At 36.3% G+C, this 21,992-nt stretch overlaps 1 protein-coding gene across 1 annotated transcript in view; it reads right to left on the bottom strand.

Moving 5' to 3' along the window:
- Window positions 1–1,211: 1,211 nt before the first annotated feature.
- LOC126244256 (zinc finger SWIM domain-containing protein 8 homolog) overlaps window positions 1,212–21,992 on the bottom strand; it is a 525,958-nt gene continuing 505,177 nt past the window's right edge. Inside the window, exon 25 of the mRNA XM_049948222.1 lies at window positions 1,212–9,957. Coding sequence (XP_049804179.1) covers window positions 9,891–9,957 — 67 coding nt within the window. The 3' untranslated portion in view covers window positions 1,212–9,890. The remainder of the gene's footprint in view (window positions 9,958–21,992) is intronic.

The raw sequence follows: 21,992 nt of genomic DNA, 5'->3' as shown, positions 1-21,992 counted from the left end.
AAGCAACTCTGCATGGAAAAAATGACACTGCTTACTGTTTCCATGCCAAAGCTGAATTATCATGACTTGATAAATGATGAGAGTAGGTTGCCCTGGTCTTTTGTGGACAAAAGTAGGTATTCTGTAGAAATTGTGAATATACTTTTGGTGATATTCTGCACCGACCACAATTAAATCTGTGTCCATATTATCCAACACATTCATTACCTTGAAGTCTTATATATGACGAAATCATGCTTGCTCTGGGAGCATTACTTTGACAACAAGACTGTGCCTTTCCTTATGTAACGTGGTCTGTTTTTGGCTGTAGTCTTCAGTAACCTCTTCCTCGCATAAGACACGCTAGTTGAAATCAAATGATAATGATAGCTTACCTGAGCAGGTTGGACTCTGGGACAGTTGCAATAGTGTCACATTCATGACCTAATGAGGTCAAAATAAATCTCTCATTGTTGTAATTATTCTGACAAGCTGTGTGATACGTAATTTCCTCCATTCCTTCAGTAACCATTGGTGTTCAGGATTTTTGCATCTGACACTGAAAGCAAGAAGCGTAGCAACTCTTCTCTTTTTAAATACTGCCACTTCATATTCTGTCGAACTTTCTTTGCCTATGAAATACCATTCTAATGCTACTGAAGATGCCATATTAGCTGAGCACCATCACAGAAATAATCTGGACTGTAGAAAGCCCAAGAGAAATGTGTTGTAATGTCACTCAAATAAGAAATCACCAACAAACGTTCACATCAAACAGATAAAATGAAGCTTACCTGAAGAGAAAAGGACCTCTACTTTAAAAACAGTTATAAGGCAAAAACCTGCATTCTACTGCTATTTTTGATAACCTGAGAAGTTTATTTTATTTTTGAACCATTATTATCTTGGTAAAGATTTGGTCAAAAAATGCTTTTAATCTGTAAAAAGATCAGGAAATTTAATGCTCTTTAACAATCAATTTGGAATACTTACCAGGTACCTCTCTTCTTTTATTATATGCCACCTGGACTACAAACCTACATGTTGCTTCCTCCTACACCCAAAATAAGGCAACTTTATTTTAATTAATATTACAGACTGTAGGAGAAACAGGTAACACAGAACAAAGATAACTAGGGGAAACATTATTCCACAATTTATTAATAGAATATATTCAAGAATGGAGCACAAGAATATGAACACATAAAGCACAGGATAAGACAATAAATCAATTTTCACTTTCTAGCATTTTCTTCATTTTATTTTTCCTCTTTTTTTAAACATTTTCTTTAAATGTAACTACTTAAAGTTGAAAAAAATTGCTAGTCTACATGAAAAAATGGACAAAAATATGCTGACAGTGTATAATAACCACAAAACCTCACTGTGTTCAGTACACTGTTTGGCAGCATGCAGGCAGTTCTCAGGGGTGATTTCCGGTGAGTAGATGGTTCAACTTGAGCACTGTCCCAAAAGGAAGGCAACATTCACTATCACATACAGTCCAAATACAGCACAAGAGTAGTCTATACAGTGCCGATATTTGTGTTGAGAATTGTGGTCAAAGAGACCAAAATTGCAGGCTTGATGACAATTCACAGAGTGAATTCCAGAACTAACATAGCAAATTCCTGCAATGAGTACATGCTAATCAAAAGTGGATTACAGCAGTATCAGGTCCCATAAGTTTTTGCTATTAAAGTATGCTGTAAAACACTTCTCACTAAATGAAACGTCTACACACAATTTAAAGCCTACACAGACTATAGGCATCTTTAAAATCTCCCCTTTAAAAGAATGTAAGCCATTCTGTATTTCACCAGAGGAATGGCATTTCGCACACCTTGTGTGATCAATACATTACATTTTATTCTTACACAATGTTTTGGTTGTTGCTAGAATGATGTAAGTAAGTAACAATCAGTCTTTAGAACATTGCAGCTGATGTGAAACTTCACAGTATTCATTAAACATAATTACTACAATGTAAACAAATGCTACCTGTCACAAATCATTTAAGTACACAAAACAAGGATTTATAATTTTATATGATCATCAGGCAACAATAAATTTAAAAGGCAGCCTATTTTTTATAGATTTGTTGCTTCATAACATATACATTCACATTACATGAAAATCTGTCAATGGAGGTAAATCTTAACTGAACTGTAAATAAGTAACAATGCTTTCTGAAATGTAATTCTAATATGAGGAGGAATAATTAAATTTATGAAACATAAATCAACATAACTTCCATTAAAACTATAGTAAATCTTGAAACAGTTATAATTTTTATAAATGTATACAGACTCCATTTAAAGCTACTGGCATCTGCACAATGCTTCCTTACATTTCAGATGAGCAAATATAAAATGGCATTTACAATTATAAATAATACATGTAATTGAGCAGAATAACTGAGCTATTTACTTCAACTGGACAGAAAATTTACAAGCCTCACCATTTTATGCATTTCTCAGAGAAAATCTCTCAGACAGCATTGTATTTTGTAAAGTGCTCCCAAACCTTATGATATTAGTATCTCAATAAACAGTGATATGTAAAATTGCAAATTCATATACTAATCTAACTAACAGTTCGAGTGTTCACAGTTTTGTGTTTTTACTACACATAATACACAAACCGAAACCGAAACATTATTTTTCTTCTAGCATATTACTTAGCTACTGAACTGAATTTCATATTAAGCATATGTGTGAATAGTTCCGAACACCACAAAATGGAAAGTTAAGTGCCAAATGAAGAAAAGAGTAAAGGTAACCACTCAGTTTATTTGAACCATTGACCAGTAGACAGGTGGTAGCACGTTAACAAGGCTGTCTGGAAGCACGCGCAAGCGCTTGCGTGTGCGCATGCGCACGCACAGGGAAAGACCCTTTGCATGTCAATGTATTAATATTAGTAGCAGTAGTAGTACATATATATATGTGTGTGTGTGTGTGTGTGTGTGTGTGTGTGTGTTTTTGTGGTGTAAAGCAATGCGGTAGGACACTTAACTCTTGCCAAAACTTCCAAAGAATCCTGCTTAAAATGCCTGCCTACCACTCAACATCTCAACTAAATGGTGGATAGTTACCTTTATTCCTTCCTTTATTTGTATTTGAGACAGGACCTCCCAATATTAGATTAGAACTGATGTGACACATACATGCCAAAATTACTGTCAAATATATCATGACACATTCAATAAAGTTTCAGCCTACTTCCTACACTGCTGCATGCAGTGTCAAACTCAGAGTCCGCTAATATGAATGAAATACAAATGCGTAAAACAACTCGTCAAATGTTGCAAAAAGTAACTATGAAATGCAGTCGCACTGGTGAGGCCAGAAGATGCAGTGATAGCAACTGCAATGAGGACGATTGTCAATGCTGCATACTGCCAACCAGAAACCTACTGTTCATCTTCAGAAGTGATTTTACTCTTCTTAAGTAACCTAGACTTACACCTAAACATTTAAAGACATGGCCAATGGGACCAAACTTATTCCTTCCATGTAGAGCTTTCAGGTAGAAAGAAATGTGAGCAACAACAGAAAAAGAAACAGGTTAAATATGGAACCGCAAAGAGAAAGTAAATAAAGCAAGTCTCATAAATTTAAAAGAATTGCACTGAAACAAAACAAAAATAATATGAAGAGCAGCTCATGGAATATTTGTTAAGAGGTCAGAAATGTATACCTTGTCTGTAGGTAACTATATAATGTGTACAGGAAAACAAGACATTTTCAATTTAAATCTACTTTCCAACAGAACAAAAACTTTTTTGTCTGCGGTACTAAAACCATATTAATGCACAAGCTGTTTCTGTATGATTTCCAGACTTGTCAATAATTGTTATATTCAACATAATCAATGCTGGAATGCATGAAAGATTTACTGCGCTTGAAAAATGTGACAGTGATAAGTGTAAACTAATAGTAAAAAAATGTTTTCTGTCTGAAAGTCAGTGAAAAATAATCGTAATTTATACTTTATATAGAACATTGTTACACTACTGTGATGTCTGCTTGAAGCTAGTGTCTGCAACTACAGTTCCATGCATACAGACTTAGTTTTTGTTGGATTTGGGGAATCCAACCACTAAAAGATGAATGGTTTATTCACTGCAGGCCCCCTTTTCAAAATGAAATAAAAATCAAAACATTACACTTTTTTATGCTTTCTACATAGAAAACTGGGTGTGTAAAGAGGTTTATAACCATGATATAATCATTGTGTAGCTTCCAATAAACGTTTGTTCCATTTTGTTAAATAATTTGAAAATATATTCGTCATTTATTAAACTCACCTAGAAGCATTTTCAACTAAAGCAGTAGCTGAACAGCTTTGAAGGAATAAGTCAATTCCCACAACAATACAATCAACACAGTTCAAACATAACTTTGAAATGTGTTGTTGCATTTGTATCTGCTAATATCTGAACAATATTAATCTACATTTTACAATATGATCCACAGATTCACTTGTGGTACCTAGAACAGTTTTAAAAATACCTGAAATTTTCATATCTTCTTTTACTACATTCCAAAATAAATGAAAACTCATGAGGAGCTAAACTGTGAAGGTAAGAATCACCTTAAAATATATATACACGCATTTACACTCATTCAAAGTTAACATGCATTCATCACTTGGTCTCCATTTTCAAAACAACAGCAGGTTTAAGTAACAGAGTGCAGATAGAAGAAATTTTCTTCCTTTAACTTCATAGATATGCTAAAAAAAGTTACCAATATGTAATTTTCAGTACTGACTTACAAAAATAAAACCATCAAATAAAAGATCTGTCAAACAAACAATCGTTAACAGTTGGAAGCTCACAGTACTGTTTCCATGTTTGTGTATGTGCTACTTACAAAACCAAAAACACTGACCAAACTGATGTACTGATAAGACAATGATAACTTACTACTGTACACATTTCAAAATCACATTTTTAAAAATGTATATATTCAGAATACATCAACCGCTAATTCTTACACTGCTAAATTTCCAGCCTATTGACTACACTTCCATATTGGACAAGAGGCTCAGATAAATAATGGGTGTTTTATTTCTTGTAACCTTAAAAATTTTCATTTCATAAATAGACGACAGGAAATTTTCCTTTTTATTTGAATATAAAAACTGCAGGTGCAGTGGCATTTATTGAAGTACTATAGGATGTAGAGAATGAAGCTCACTGTAGCAAATGTCCTCACAGAAGAAAAATGTAAAATGAAGTGATACCAAATCACACTGAATTTGCTTCCCATTGTGGAACTGACACATTCAGTCTTTGTTTTCCTGCTGTTGAACACTAAAGAAAACATTCCTCATCAATACAGAGGAAAACTTAAAGAGGATTGGTAAATTTGTTCCTCTTTAACCATTTCATTCTGTTGCAAGAAACAGTAGCAAAAATATGACTATAGAAACAGAAAATACCAAAGCTATGTCTCGTGTAGTGTCACAGAAGCAGTCTGCTAATAATAGTAAAGGTTTATGTAAAAGAACAACATAGTAACTAATTTTATTTGCAGGTAAAACTATGAAATGAGCACAGGTAATGAACTTAAATATTTTATGATCACAACCCACTCATAAAATCAATATCATTTTTTTAGAACAGAGCAATGAAAAGCTGAAAAACCAGTGCACCTGCTTCTTAATATAGTGACAGTGAAAAAATATATCCATTTAATTTCTGTATGTTTACTCTGTACTAATAAATATCCTCAACAATTACAAGACAGTTATAATCCAGTTCTACACCATACTTTCTAATTAAAAAAAGATAATGTTGTTGCTAAAACCAGATGTTAGCTTTAATGCTCATTTAATACAGTTTTACACGATTGTTTAAGCCACAATGCTTTAAGCATGGAATAAGCAAAGATGGTTGTTAAGTCATGCCAGCATGATAAAACGATCAGAAATGAAACTGTTCCTCACCCCAGAATCACTCTGAGGGTGGAAGAGACTTTATTATGATTATCTAATAAAAATACTACCCTGCAGATAATTCAGAAATAATATAAGCGAACTGAAATCTATGCGAAATAAATAATATCTTTCCATGGCTTTACCCGTATTTCACAATTCAGTTTACCATGCAGATATAATTTGTAATTAAACAGTACCAGTCACAAAAATACACAGAACGCTTCCCTTGACTAAATTATATACATACAGAAATGTATCTATCCGTCTGCCATGCAGCAGCTAGCAATTTCACTTAAAATTCCTGGAATTACACACACTGCTTATCACTACATTATCATATTTAATATAACTAATTTTTATCATCATGAAGTGGTGACTTAAGTAACTATATCTTGCCATACATTTCTCATAACTCAGAAATTATGAGAATAGCATAACTACCTCAATTTTGCAGATAATTACAGGATTATACTTAACATATAGCATTTCATATCAGATGTTTATAGGGGAACAATAATCTCTGGTCACATTCACATTGGCACTGCCAGAACAGCAACAGCATACGTCTACAAGAATTTTCCGTGGTTTCAATAAGCAATTTTTAAAGAAAAGGAAAGGAAAAGAGAAAGTGGCTTTAACATGGAGCTGAACAATACCACATGACGGTTATCAGACATACACTCCCATGTAAATACTGAGTGTCAACTGCTATTTGCATCATCCTTTGAAGTATGTGGAATTAGACTGTAAAACAATTTTAAATTTAGTACTTGACAGTAATTTTCAGCTACCATGTAACTTGCGAAGGAAAGCTGTGTATGTGCTGGAGCAGAGGCCATTTTTAAAAAAATGCATCTACAAACCAAATGAATATATATGAAATAAACAGTAAGGCTTGAACATTTGATGATGAAAACTGAAAGCAATATAGGGACTGTTATTCTGTTTTTGTTTCTTTCATAACTGCTACTGTTATCTTATAACGGAGCACCTGCCATATAAAACCCACTTACAAAGAAAATCTGAGCAATTTTTTAAACTGGAAAAAGTTGTCAAAAAGATAAAACCTCTGGAAATACGGATAGAAATCCGAACTACACTTTCATCTGGTATATTGAAAAATGACAAGGAAGAAATGAAAATGTGTTAAAACCATTCAGAAGTCTCAACCCCTACTGTTTACTTTCCCTTCGGCACTAATGAAGCAGTGGTTCTGGGAGCTTCAGATGCATATTGTTTTTTGCACTGTTTTCTCCTGTACTTCCTTCTTTTTTTTTTTTTTTTTTGTAGGTTTCTCATTTTTTATGTACAAATCTGAACTAATGTTCCATCATTCTCAAGTACATTGCATATAAGATCAGTAAATGAAGATTTAAAAATGGATAGGTAAGTCCAACATGTGAAGAATCATCTCTCTTGCATGACACTTTCTGGTGTGTCAACATGTCAGCAAATTAAAAAGTTTTCAAAGAAAATAATTTACAAAATTAAGATATATAGGACCTGAATGCAGTTTCATTAAAAATTACTAAATAAATTCATCTGCCTAAGAGTTTGAATAAATGGCTCTGAAACAGGGAATTGGGAATCACATATAAACATTACACCAACCACAATTTTGGAAACAACGCAAAAGACAATTTTCGCTTTATAGTCAACATTATGCCAAGCATGAAAAGAAATTTGCTTCTGCTAATACACATTTGGAATGACAAAAGGAGGTCCATGAGACCAGCACAATGCAAATTCACTTTACTTCAACGTTCTTTTCATAATGTTGCTGGTAGCAACAATCATGTAGTTTCCTGTATAATTACTTGTGGATATGAATCTTAAACCAGAAGTCAGATTTTTCCCTTGTGCTTAAGCTGCCTCTTCCTTTGCAAGGAGTTGTTTATGTAAAAATATAAAGCAGTCATGTGATTCAGAATTATTTAATTGTCCAGCCCTCTAATTACGCAGGAGTAGGAGTATGACCAAGAATATATTCTACATTTCAGCCATTCTGAGTACATAAATGTGGTGGCTGAACTACAATTTTAAGTTAATAAATGCCTTATCCATGATCTTCTACATCTTAATTTGCATTCCAGCACAGAGTTTGATAATGCACACTGAAAATACTCGTACTCATTTATATGCTGATTGTATTTCAACTGTCTTGTAAAGAAACACATTTCATACAGCTACCAGCCTCATGCAAGCCTTTTGGATACAAACAGCATATGAACAACTTTCTATTGGGGGCAAACCACAGTTGAGCTTGGAAAACATGGATTCACTGAATAAACAAGGAAAGAATTCTCACTTACAGCAAACTATCAATGCATCTTTAACATACTCTGCTGTCTCCTCACAGGCAAATAATAAAACGCTCCAGTTCACAATAAATCCAAGCACAAGATTTACAGCCTGTAAAATTTTACTTCTGAACTGTAGATGATATGACAGATATGAGAAACACACACACACACACACACACACACACACACACACACACACACAAGTATCTCCAGTGACATTTCTGTCACCAATAACTCAAATGGGTAATGTATTCCGCACTTAGGAACATCAGACATACTTTTTTTTGTATGACAAGGATGAAGAATAAATGCAAAGAATAATTCACTGCTGCATGTAAATGAAAACTGCATTGTTGAAATATCAATCATTTCATTTTGTTCCTTTTTCTATGCTTGGTGTTGCAATACAATGTTTGGTTTGTCTGTTACAGTTTTATAACATTACCAAGAGTAGATATCTAGTTCAACTCTAATGAAACTGCTGCCCTCAACAACAAATTTGGTAGGACTGACTCACTACAAGAATGCACATTACAAATGAATAAGAAACTCATTTAGAAATAACTATCTGACAAACAATTTATCATAAGAAAGACATGCAGAATGAAGATAACTAGAGCTGTTCTAAATGCTGAACACTTACAAATGAAATATGAACTTCCCATTATTTACTGAGAGTGAATGAGTCTGAACACAACTGCCGGGAACAACAAAGACTTGGGGGAGGGAGAATAACATTTCACGAAAGTGCACATGAAAAAGGGAAAGAGGAGGAGAAGGAATGAATGGAGAATGAGAAGGAAACAGTTCTGTAAGGCTGAGAAATTCTCACATGGTATCGATTAACACATAAATTCCAGAAATAAATTCAAATGTAATTTTCACTGAAGTACTGAGTTCTTAATTGACAGTGTCCTAATGCAAAGACTGAAATGAATTCTTAATGTAGAAATTACAGTTAAGTCTAATGAAGAGAGAACACACAATGAAAAAACGAAAAAAACACAATATGATTTTAATTTCTTCGTTCAACAAAATTAGGTTGTATTATATCATATACATGCAAGACACCACAAAACTTCACTACTGAAAAGCTTTCCTTAATGACTTCAAAAAGTCAGACATTTCTCTTTATCTTTTGTCTCCACACACAGCTACAAAAGAGATAAAAATTAATCACTAAATCATTCAACATGATTTCTACACAGTTACATCGCAGTTTGTAAAAAGAAATTACAAGAAAGGAAAGGAACTGCACATTTGTCCAAAGAATTGGCAAATTTGTTCAAAGAGCAACTAGAAAATCAACTAGTACAGACTTTTACACAATTATCTGCCACATTCCTCATTCCACAAGATTTGCCGTTCTCTCGGTGTCCCATTCTCAGTAACACAGAAACGCCCATTATCCCACCGCACTGCCAACCCTTCTCCCACGGTGAGTGTGATTCCCGTACCAGGGAATCGATGCAAAGCACCACCAGTGCCCGTAATAATGGTAGCATTACCATTTCCATCCTGAGTGAGAGTGGCATTCGAAATCACAGAGGGAAACATGTCCCGAGGGGGAGCCTCAAGCTGCAGTACGGCAGAACACTGTGGGCTTCCACTCCTGGGACTGCTGCTAGAAGAATAGTGGGCACCTAGGTCTGGCCTTTGTCATTTGCTGTTGGCTTGCAATGCAGCATTGATCTGTGCCCACAGGTCTTTCTTACAAGATTTAGACCTGAAAGAAATAAACATCAGATTATTGTTTATTTTCAGATTTTTACAGTGAAATCAACAATCTGTCAATTTTGGTCAAACTTCATGCAAATACTCTCTCTTCCACTGATACTCCAGTTATACATCTTCCAACAACCCTCGGAGTTAGGCCAGAGACTGTACTCTGATTCATTACATTGATATGCAGTGGAATAGATGGATTTTGCAGAGCTGCATGCCCAAAATCAAATTCATGCAGTTCTTTAGACATTTCAATAAAAATTAACATAAAACCTAAATATCAGAAGAAAAAAGGAAGGTTGTCAGTACTTGCATTTGCGACATGAAATTCCAAGCGCTGCCAATATGATAAGCGGAAGCGTAATAAAAGCTCAGTAAAAATGAACTCAGAAACAAAATGAGTAGTGCAGCCCATTAAGACAAAACTGGAAAAGGAGAATGAGAATTTCTTTGATTACATTTGTCTCACATATTGCCCATATCTCTCTTTGGTTTTTATCTGTTTTCTTTTCCACGTTGCTTCTTGCACTATTTATTCCATTTTTCAATCAGTATTTACTTCTCACTAAGTCCTTTTATAATCTCTGGATAGACACTGGCAAGAGTGTACTTACTAAGGTACTGTTTCTGCCCCCTCCCCCACCCCCCACCTCCCTCTCATGCCTTATTTAAGTACTGGCCAGGCATCCATCTCCTTTTAAATTTACTGTTTTCACAAGCGAACATTCTGTTTGTTAAAGCTAAATATTAGAAATCTTGCAGACATCTGCTAACTCACTGCCAAAATACAGATCACTGGAACTAAGTTGTGAAACAAAAATGGAGAGAACATAGTAAAATCTAAAGTTTTGGAATTTTAGAGTGACTTCATGAGCACCTTGTGAGGTATAAGGAAATTATGAGTCTAAAAATTGCCAGCAAATTATACAAACATAAAAATATTCTGCCATCTTTATAATGACTTTCAGGTACTGAAAAAAACAATGAAAATTCTTTTTAAAAAAATGATGTCTATTGGGAAAACTGTACCTAAATAAAACAAACAGTGAATGGATTCTAACTGAAGTTGAAGAGGCTATTTGCAGGAAAATTCTTCTAGGTGAATCAAGACTTCTCTACTGACTTTTATTGGGTAGTATAGCTTGTTGTGCTGATTACTTCTGCATGTCTGTGTACAAGTACAATGTCTTTATTCGGCTGATGTTCTATTATTTTTGCAGCTTCTGCCAAGCACATTGTCTTTTATCCCTTTGCATACATCGTATTGTTTTCTAGGAAATGTTCTGTGTCTTCTGTTTTAAATCCTTTTGTTTTATGCAAGAAATAAAGCTCATTCATTATATGCTGTTATATTGTAATTACAGCCGGTCCAACAGTATATGGGCCCAGAAAAAATGTTAATTTACTGAGGCAATGTTTTATTTTCTTCCTGTCAATCAAGTCTCCAAATTGTGTTCAATTACAAGGGTTTTACCTGGAAAGTGAGAAGGCAAAAGATGAATTGTATGAAGCTTTTCAGTATCCAGAAATTTAATGGAAGTGATTTTCAATTGTGGAAGTTATCTTTCACACTGAGAAATTGCTCAACATCCTTGATGGAAGTAAAGTAAGGCCAATTGAAAGTACAAAACTTGTGAGATAAACTTAATACAAAAGCAATGCTTTTTATTTAACCTGATACAGAATTTGAACAGCTGCAAACTGTGATGATGTGTGCTATAGCAAATGGTACTTAGCATCGGCTTAAGACAATTCACGAGCAGTGATCTGCAATAAATAAAGTATCATTGAAATAACAGTTCTTTAATTATAACATGTCACTCTGTAATACTGATGTGCAATATATTAGTAAAGGTGAAGCATTACCACATTCTCTTGCAGATATTGGTGAACCAGTGGGAGATACAAACAAGAACACCAAAGTTTTAGGTGGGCTTCCAGCAACATATGGTTTGTTTGTTGCAGCTTGGAATTTGTGTGATGAAAACAAGCAGACTTTCGAAAATTTAACAGAAAGGTTACTGAAAGAAGGATAATGTTTGCCACAAACTGAAAAAACAGCAACTGCCTTTGCTGCTGGTAATGGAAATCACAAAAAGCATAAAGGTCAGGCTCAATATTTACAAAACAATTTAAGCAGAAATTCTGTGAATAAGAAGAGTATCAAATGCTATTATTGTCATAAAAAGATCATTATAAGGTTGAGTGTAAGGAAAGACAGATGAAATTGTCAAGAGAAGGTCAAGAACCTAAACATCAAGCTCTGAGTGCAGAAATTAGGAACATATTGGCTTACTGATAGTGCTGCATTAAAACACTTGACCTTACACAAGGAATGATTTTTAATGCTTAAATCACTAGGAAAGTTCGAAGTTCCTGTTCAGGAATGAGATAACTCAGCTGTCTATGCCGTACGTATTGGACAGTCACATTAAATGCACTAGTCAATGGTGTATGGGAACTTCGTACACTGTAGGGTATACTGTATGAACCCTTTTCTTCCAAGTGAGAGCAGTAACCAGTAAACATTTAGAAGTCACATTTAACAATAATAAGATTGAGGTATTTTGTGAGAGGCTAGTGACAAGTGGTGTAAAAGCTGAAAATAAATGTTACAGAATGTTATTTTGTATGAAAAATGTGGAACAAACAAATTGTGCATCATCTAAATTAGCTCTTTTCTGGCACAAGAATTTGGGACATGCAAATTTCAAAAATTTGATGAAAATGGCTGACTGGTTTGATTCTACAAATGGCTCTAAGTAAATTCCTCTGTGAATCATGTCAGTATGGTAAACTTCATGAAGGGATTTAGATCAAGTTTTCAGACTCGTACCTGTGCTCCAGGAAAATTACTCATGCTGATGTACGCAGAAAAATACCATACACATCATCAGGTGGAGCTAACTATTTTGCTGTGACGATTGTACTTCATATACACTTGTATATTTTCTCAAGAACAAAAGTGAAGTCAAGTCTGTATTCTCAGAGTTTCAACAGCTGGTGGAAAGGCAGTCAAGGAACTAGCTTAATGTTGTTAGGACTGTTAATGGGACCGTCTGATCAATTTCATAATCATTTCAAGAAGACTAGTGTCATTCATGAAACCAGTTCACCATATACACTAGAGCAGAATGGTAAAGCTGAACATTAAGTCAGATGTGAGTGCACAACACTTCTCAATTATGGCCCTCCACACACACTTTGGGCAGAAGCTGTCAACATGACAGTCTATACGTTAAATCACCATCTGTGTAATCCTAATAGTTATGAGGTACCTCAGAAGAAATGGTTCAGAGAGAAAACCATCATTAACGCACATGAGGAGATTTGGCACTGAATGCTCTACGTGTAGTCCCATACAGTTTGTAAGGAATCCCTGATCCCACGAACATAGATGCTAGTATCCGACGCCCAGGTCGATAGTAGACAGGAGTCGATTGTCGAGCACTGCAGGAGGCAGTGAGACGAGTGTTGAGTGAGGAGTAGCACTGAAGAGTGTCGAGTGAGAGGTAGTGCAGGAGAGATGGACAAGAATGGTGGTTGAGTGAGTTGTAAACGGTAAAATTCACCGGAGTACTACGAATGGCCACGTCCCCCTGATCGTCGTGGGGTTGACCCTCACTAATACCGATTCGCGAGTGATACGAAACAGAAAGTGACAAGTGCCGAATTACGTGTTTCGCGTCAACCGCATCGGCCAGCAACAACCATAGATTGTAGTGAGGATTGTTTTGAATGTTAACCACCAGCATTGCGTGTGACGAAGTACTGAAAATCAGCAACCAATAAAAAGATATAACTGTAATTAGACGCGTAAGGCAAAGGTAGCAACTGCCTCAGAATTTGTGTGTTAGTACGAAATATATATCAGTTTGTACATCACAACCTTTGTGGTCCTTAATATAGACAAACTTTCGATCATTCCACTATTCAATCTCAGAACAGCCGCACTCGGTTGAAATACCCCCGAAACCACAGCCGATAGCCTTTCTTCCATTAAGCACACGGTCATATAATCATAATAATTAACTGTTTGGCGGCTTCGATAAATTACACAAAGCCCAATGAAGGAATTTAAACGGGGGTGTTTCATCTTGCCTCCCGTGAAAAGGACAGTTGCAATCTTCAGATCCGAACAATGATTTATTAAGCACCATTTTTGGTTTCTGTGGAATGACATTTGCAATTATCGGACAATTTTAGTGCAAGAGCAATCCGGTATTGTCGTTACCATGACTAAAATTACAGTATTCCAACTAGAAACAGTGTAATATATAAAATTTATGGTGAAATTAGAAATCGCGGGAACGAAGCACGTTATTTAGACAATACAGCGCAAAAGTCACTGAGGAACAGTAAACAATTTCTTTTTACAAATTCAAGTGACAAAAGCAGTGTTAATGAACAATGTATTGAAGTATGGACACGAAAACCTGCATGAAGTACTGTAAAATTCATACTCTAAGAAAAGGCGTGTTTGTGCTTAATCGCGAGTGAACCAGCCAAATTTCCGTTACGAAAATATCAGGAGAATGTCTTCAAGTGACTTTGTATCCGAAATTATCTTCTGAACGGTGTAAATCGCTCAAGTTGATGTGGACCCATAAACTGTTACTGCATTTGCGAGTGTTGACTGTGGCGTAATTGTTGGATGACGTCACCCAGACTGTGAGCGGCCAGCCAAAGAATCTGAAGCAGTGAAGAAGTTCCACACGCCGCGACAGCAAGGATTTGGATAGCGGAGATGTACCACACTGACCAGTGACTACAGCGGAGCTAAGTGGCTGAAGTAGAAACAACGACGACGTGGAGTTCGACATCTAGTGGCGTACCCCCGAAGTATACGATACCTGCGCCACCTACCCGCCGATCAACGAAATACGTGACAGCAGCTCCATCCCGTCGTCAACCACCGAACTACGAGACTGTGTCAGCGTGATTCGCCGCGGATGTAAACAGTCCACATGGCACCACACCAGCTACAATGACGCTTCGCCTGACAATTGCCGTGCCGGAGGAGCCAACGCCAACACGACTAGCAGCACGACTTCGAACGTCAAAACAACGCGAATTCGACGAGCGTCGAGGGGCGAGTGAAGACGATTTGCTGGCGCGAGACTAATTAATATTGCACTATCTTCAGAGTGCGGAAGGAACTTCAAATTAAATTTGACAATTGCAGAAATTATAAAAACAATATTTTTTAACATTTCTTTGCAAATTTGGTCTGAAGCATGGTATGCTAGTATGCATGTGTTTTCATGCTGTACAGCACAGAATAGTGTCTCATTTGCATTATTTATTGTAAACTACACGTTTATATGTCTTCTAAGTTGTGTGTATGTTACTTCGAGATTTTGTGTATAAATGCAGTCATTGATGTTTGATGTGGATAGGCTTCTGTAATTTATGGTGTTCAACGGAGAGGTCTATTTTGCCAGTCTGGGTTAACTGAATACAGTGAAGGATTATTTCGTTATTAGCTAATTAGTAAGCGTTTGGTTTACTAGGAGGTTATTCTTTTTTTTTTCTTGCCTGTGCATAGTGAATAGTTGAGAATGCATCCTGAATTGAAAGACAAGGTTGTGGAGGAGGTAGTTAGAAAAATGGAGATAGGGCAGGAGGACAAGGATGAGTCAGGAATTGGTAGTAGTGGAATGTCAATGGACAGCCCATTGGGTCATTCAACCGGTTACCCTGAGAAACCACCAAACCTATTGGAAAAGAATTGAGTCTAGAGGATGGAGAATCGCAGTTAACAATATTTAAGATGCTCCAAGAAATCAGGAACGGACAGAAAGAAATAATCAAGCATTTAAAAGAGATGTCCAAAGAAAATAAAGAAATCAACTAGCGTTCAGAAGAAATGTCCGAAGGAAATGAAGAAATCAACAAGTGTATAGAAGAGATGTCGAAAGGAACTGAAGAATTCAAGGAAGAAAACAAAGAAATCCTAGATAGGCATCAGATACAATCAATTGCAATCTCAAGATGTAGACTGGCCTCCAATCCGGCCAAACGATCGATGAAGGAATTAAATCGTTTATATAGGACATACTGTCACAGGAAGCACGGGTCATGGAAGGAGTACCTGGGAGAATTTGAATGTATCAGGAATCACCTCCCACATGACTCAACGGGATTTGCACCGTGTGAGATCTTACTTAACCAAGAACCTGATAGTGTGTTTCGTGAACTATTAGATTATCCACCTGAAAATGACATTACGTGGGAGAAGAAATTAGAATTAGTGGAACTGAGTATGAAAGAGAAAGCAAAGAAGAGACAGGAGAGACATGATAAATTGGTGAAGCCAATAACTTACCGAGTGGGAGATCTGGTGCTAGTGAAAGTGCACGCCAAATCGAAGAAAATGAATTCTGAGATACATAAATTTAACCATGTTTATAAGGGACCATATAGGATCACAAGAATTGATCACCCAAACACAGTTGAACTGGAATATGTGCAAACAAAAAGAGCTCATGGTAAAGAACATGTTGAGAATATAGAGAGATACTATCCACATAAAGATAAGGGCAACCCAGGTGATAGAGTAGAATCAGAGTAGGTGTAGGGAGCCAGCAACTCTTTTGCTGGTATACCAAGTGGCAACTGGTACACTCCCAGCTGGGTGAGACTTTATTTCTCATTTCAAGTTTCACTCCTCTACCTTCTTTCTCTATCCGTAGGTTAAGAAAGTTAGTGTAGTAGTTAGGATTGGTAATGGTCATCTAAGTAATTCAGTCAGGAGCCATGTAGCAGATTTATAGTTGACTTAAAATAAGGGTAAGTAGTTACTGTTGATGTGGAGTGTGAAATGTCAAAGAATCAACATGTCAAAAATCAGCTTAGTTTAACTACATTGCAAAATTATTAGTGCCAGAAGTAATAAAATGAGAACCAGATCAGAAAGCTAATGTTTATAAAATGTGGTGGGAAGCTAATTGGTCAAACAAGAGTGTGTAATCTTATAGCTAGTTGTTTTGTGAGGCATGAAAAGGTCAAACTGCTGTAAGACAATTGAAGTAATGTATCAGCTTGTAATTAGGATGGCATATAAAGAAACAAATACACGAGGAGATAGTTGTTCGAATAAATGATGTGAAATATGATGAATGGAGAGGCCAAGGAGCTTGGAGTAATATTTTTATGTAATTATTGCAGCGAATATGGAGGGTTGATGGAGTTTGATAGATACACATTTATTTGCAGTTGAAGTTGCTGTTAAATTGAGGAAGTTATGTGTAATGAAGAGTATGGAGTATGAGATGTTTGAAGTATTGAAGTATGTCATTTAGCACATGAGCAACATCTGTCCGCAAGTTATTTGTAGTATACATGTTGATCTAAAGTATGCTGATAAAACAGGAAGTGTAACTCATGAGTAATGAGTAATTCATGTATCCAATTAGCTATCAGAGTAAGTTATGGTTATACTTAGGTCGAGATTTAGAAGCAGAATTCCGGCACTGTGTAATGAATAATAAATATCCATATAGCAGATCTGAATTAATGTCAATATAACAGAAAATATTGTACCTCTGATCTGAGCATTAGTAATGACAATTCACATATGGCAGTATAAATGTTTGACAAAACGAAATGATCAGTAATTTAAAGTTTTTTATTGGGTGACCACATTAGTTATAGCGATGCAAATAATTATGTAAGACATATTTAGTGGTATAATGTAGCATTCAAGATTATTGAATCAATCTGTAGAGGTATGAGGAATTGTAAAATAATTGCATAAGTCAAGGTATAAATGCTATATTTTGTTCTTGTATTCAATTTGCTTATGTTAATGACTCAAATGAGTAAGCTGTGAATTTCTTCCTTAACTTTAATGTGTGTGTGCCAAGTGTGTTATAACTTAGTGTGATAGTAGTATGGATGGCAGGAACCCCGCTGAAAGGACGGCATACCAAAGTGGTAGCTGGCATTAAACTAGTTTGTTTTCTTGTCTTTGCTGTAGCTAGTTATAAAAGATTAATCAGTAACAAATATGTAGTTAAAGGCTCATACAAACCTTTGAAAATGAAGATTTTTGGTAACTGAATGTAAGATAAGTTTATAAAAATATTTACCATGCTATGTTAATTAAGATAGATTGACGGTGTATGATGTTTCTGTAGGGGCAGTTTGCTACCGGAGTCAATAGGGTATTATTTGTGATATGATGTAACTTTCAGTATGTGAAGCAGAACTTATGTTCCTCGATTTCATTTATATGCTATGTGATAATTTTTTCCTATTATTCTTTTCCGCCTGTGGCTACAAAGAAGGTTTTTAGGGTGGGGATGTAAGGGATCCGTGATCCCACGAACATAGATGCTAGTATCCGACGCCCAGGTCGATAGTAGACAGGAGTCGATTGTCGAGCGCTGCAGGAGGCAGTGAGACGAGTGTTGAGTGAGGAGTAGTACTGAAGAGTGTCGAGTGAGAGGTAGTGCAGGAGAGATGGACAAGAATGGTGGTTTAGTGAGTTGTAAACGGTAAAATTCACCGGAGTATTACGAATGGCCACGTCCCCCTGATCGTCGTGGGGTTGACCCTCACTAATACCGATTCGCGAGTGATATGAAACAGAAAGTGACAAGTGCCGAATTACGTGTTCCGCGTCGACCAGCAACAACCATGGATTGCAGTGAGGATTGTTGCGAATGTTAACCATCAGCATTGCGTGTGACGAAGTACTGAAAATCAGCAACCAATAAAAAGATAACTGTAATTAGACGTGTAAGGCAAAGGTAGCAACTGCCTCAGAATTTGTGTGTTAGTAGGAAATATATATCAGTTTGTACATCGCAACCTTTGTGGTCCTTAATATAGACAAACTTTCGATCATTCCACTATTCAATCTCAGAACAGCCGCACTCGGTTGAAATACCCCCGAAACCACAGCCGATAGCCTTTCTTCCATTAAGCACATGGTCATATAATCATAATAATTAACTGTTTGGCAGCTTCGATAAATTACACAAAGCCCAATGAAGGAATTTAAAAGGGGGTGTTTCAAGTTTCAATTCAAATTTCAAAGTAAATCAAAGGTGACGGTAACTGTTTATTACAGTACTTACATTAACAATTATTGGTTTATGATTCTGTAACAAAGAAGGTAACTGTTTCATGAGATGTGGTTTTCAATGAAAATGCCACCGCATCCTACAGCACTTGGGCATACACCATCATATACGAATACAACCCTGTGACAGATGCAGAAGATAATGAAGTTCCACAACCTGTTGAAAATGAAGAGGAATTTGTGCAAGACCAAGGAACCAATGCTACTGAAAAGTTTGCTCAGTTAGGAAAGAATCTAAGAAACTATGATGAGCTTTGCCCTCCAGTTCATTTCCAAAACTATGTGGCTTAAGCAGCAGTCATTGACGAATAGCAAACTGGGATTTAGTGGATCTACTTCCAGATCACTAAGCTGTTGGTTTTACAAGATTAAACAGAAACCAGACAGTACCATAATGAGTTATGAAGTTAGGTTATGTGCAAAAGGTTGTTCTCAGAAATCTGGATTTAATTAGGGAGGAAACTTTCACTTTTTGTACAGTACGAATCACTTCTTAACCTTTTGCCTTTGGCAGGAATGAATGATAGGGATATGAAGAAGTTTGATGTGAAAACTGTTTTTCTCAATGGTAATTTTCAAAAAGATATATTCATGAAACACAGCCTGAAGGTTTCGTTAGTGAAAATGCAAATTTAGTCTCCAAATCCAACAAAGGCATTTATGGACTGAATCTGTCTTCTTGATGTTGGATGGAAAATTTGTTCAGTTTATTAAATGTTCTGATATTAAATGTCCAGATTTCATCAGGTTCATTCAGATAATTGTGTGTTTTGTGCTTAAGACTTAACAACAACCTGTCAAGTCTCTGGAGTAAGCACTTCACAAAAAAATCCAGGTATTGATGGCTCCAGTTGTACATCAGTTTATCAGATTCTTTATACATGGGGCGCATTAATGAGATGTCAAAACTGATCATTTAAATAAAATAATTAAATAAAGTAACTTCTAAAACATATCACTATTTGGTGATTTTTCTTTGTGTAATGACTGGCAGCAATGTTGCAAATGAATACTGCATCACTACCAGAAATATTTAACTGCCTGCTAGAGTGAAATACGTACCAGAAAATGCTGACAATCTTTAAGGACAGGTTCCTTACACGAAACAAGGGAAAAAAAAAGTCTAGCAAACCTGGGCTCTACAATGCATACCTTAAGAGCTATGAGCACTTGTTCATTTTTGCTAGTGTGAAACACATCTCTTCTACTTAACACATGCTTACAGCTCTTAAAGTGCACATTTCAGACCCCCATGTTTACTACACTTTATACCACTACTTTGATACGAGTGCCCCTTTGCTCCTGTGCACTTCATTTGCCTAGTCCTCCAATACACATTCTAAAAGTCATTCCTTGTAATCACAGTCATCTTCAAGTTGACTAACAAGTATTTTACATACTAGTCCAAACTGACGAACACACAAAAATTTCAACCACAGGACTCTGACTAGGTACTCGCTTTCGAAGAACCTCGGTATAGACCACATAAGTGGGAGCGCTTCTTGGAATACCCAGACTGTCTGATCTAATTAAGATTACCAGACATCAATATTATTTGAAGCACAACAACTTAATTATCTGAATACATCAATTACTCATTCATGAAATACACCTTTCCCAAGTCTGTGTTCATCCTCTCAGTTGGCATTCAACACCACACCTCTGATCACAGACTGTAAAGTAGCCATCCGTTCCACAATAGACACTCTCTCCTCTATTGCCATACGAGTCCATGGAAGACAGAATTGTTCTCAGCCCATTTCTCCCAGGAAAGCTGGTGCATCCCACAACTATCCCTGTGAACTTTTGCATATGCAGATCCCTGAGCCATGCCTCAAATTAGCCACTGTAACAGTGGTCAAATTTCACTTTATACTAACAAACTTGAGATATTCTCACAGGCTACATAAAATGCCTATTACACGGTGATATGTTTCAATATAGTTCTTGGGTACAAGTGCTCCTATTCTGAGACCTTCCCTATCTGCTCTGCCAGTACCACGTACTCCTACTCGACGTGAGGCCCTAGCCACACGGTATTTCCAATACCATAAGAAATAGCTCATAGAAGGTTAACCTGATAGGAGTGAGCAAGCAGTGCCTTAATTAGTGTGAAGTTTTATCCAGGAAGTGACACCCCCTCCACCCCCCCAACTGAGCTTCACATTCTTCATTTCAGAGACAAATTATGGTTAGTGATTAATCATGCAAATTACAGATTAACAGAAGCTTTTATTATGAATGTATCAACAATAATAAAGTCACATTTTGGCTTTTCCATAATAACAACAGTTAGTGTAAACATAATGTAGTTAAGCGTTACTAACAAATTCAACAGAAACAAACCTTCCTCACACACAAGCCCTGTGCCACACAGACTTAAAGCTAGGATACGACACTGCAGTGCCTGTTTTGTCGAGAAGTATAGAAGTATGATGCATGTTCTTTTGGATACGCATGCATGTCTGAAGAAACAGGCACTGCAGCAGTTACAATGAAAAACATAAAATGTTTTCACAGTTGTGAGTAGGGACAATCATCAGCTGTATAAGGGAATGATGAAAACAAAAATTTACGCTGGACGAAGCCTAGAACCCAAATTTCCCACTTACCACAAGCAGCTGCCTTACCTTTACACTATTCAAGCACAACTCATTGCCAGACCCAAACTTCTACATGTCATCAACTATGTGTCTATAACCTAAGTTCATACATCCATAATGTATATTCCCATATTCCCAATACACATAATGGACGTAAGAGTGTAGGATGTAGACACATGGTTGACAGCATGTGGGAAGTTTGGGTCTGGCCATTAAGTCAGGCTCGGGTAGTCTAAGCGTACGGAAAACGCTTGTGATAAGTGGGAAATTTGGGTTTGAACCTCCATCCAGTACAAGTTTTCATTGTCACCATTCCATTATACAGCAGATGGTTATCCATAT

The sequence above is a fragment of the Schistocerca nitens genome, chromosome 1 (assembly GCF_023898315.1).
Source record: "Schistocerca nitens isolate TAMUIC-IGC-003100 chromosome 1, iqSchNite1.1, whole genome shotgun sequence".
NCBI lineage: Eukaryota > Metazoa > Arthropoda > Insecta > Orthoptera > Acrididae > Schistocerca > Schistocerca nitens.
Note: the sequence above shows the minus strand (reverse complement) of the source record. Positions and strands in the feature narration are given on the sequence as shown.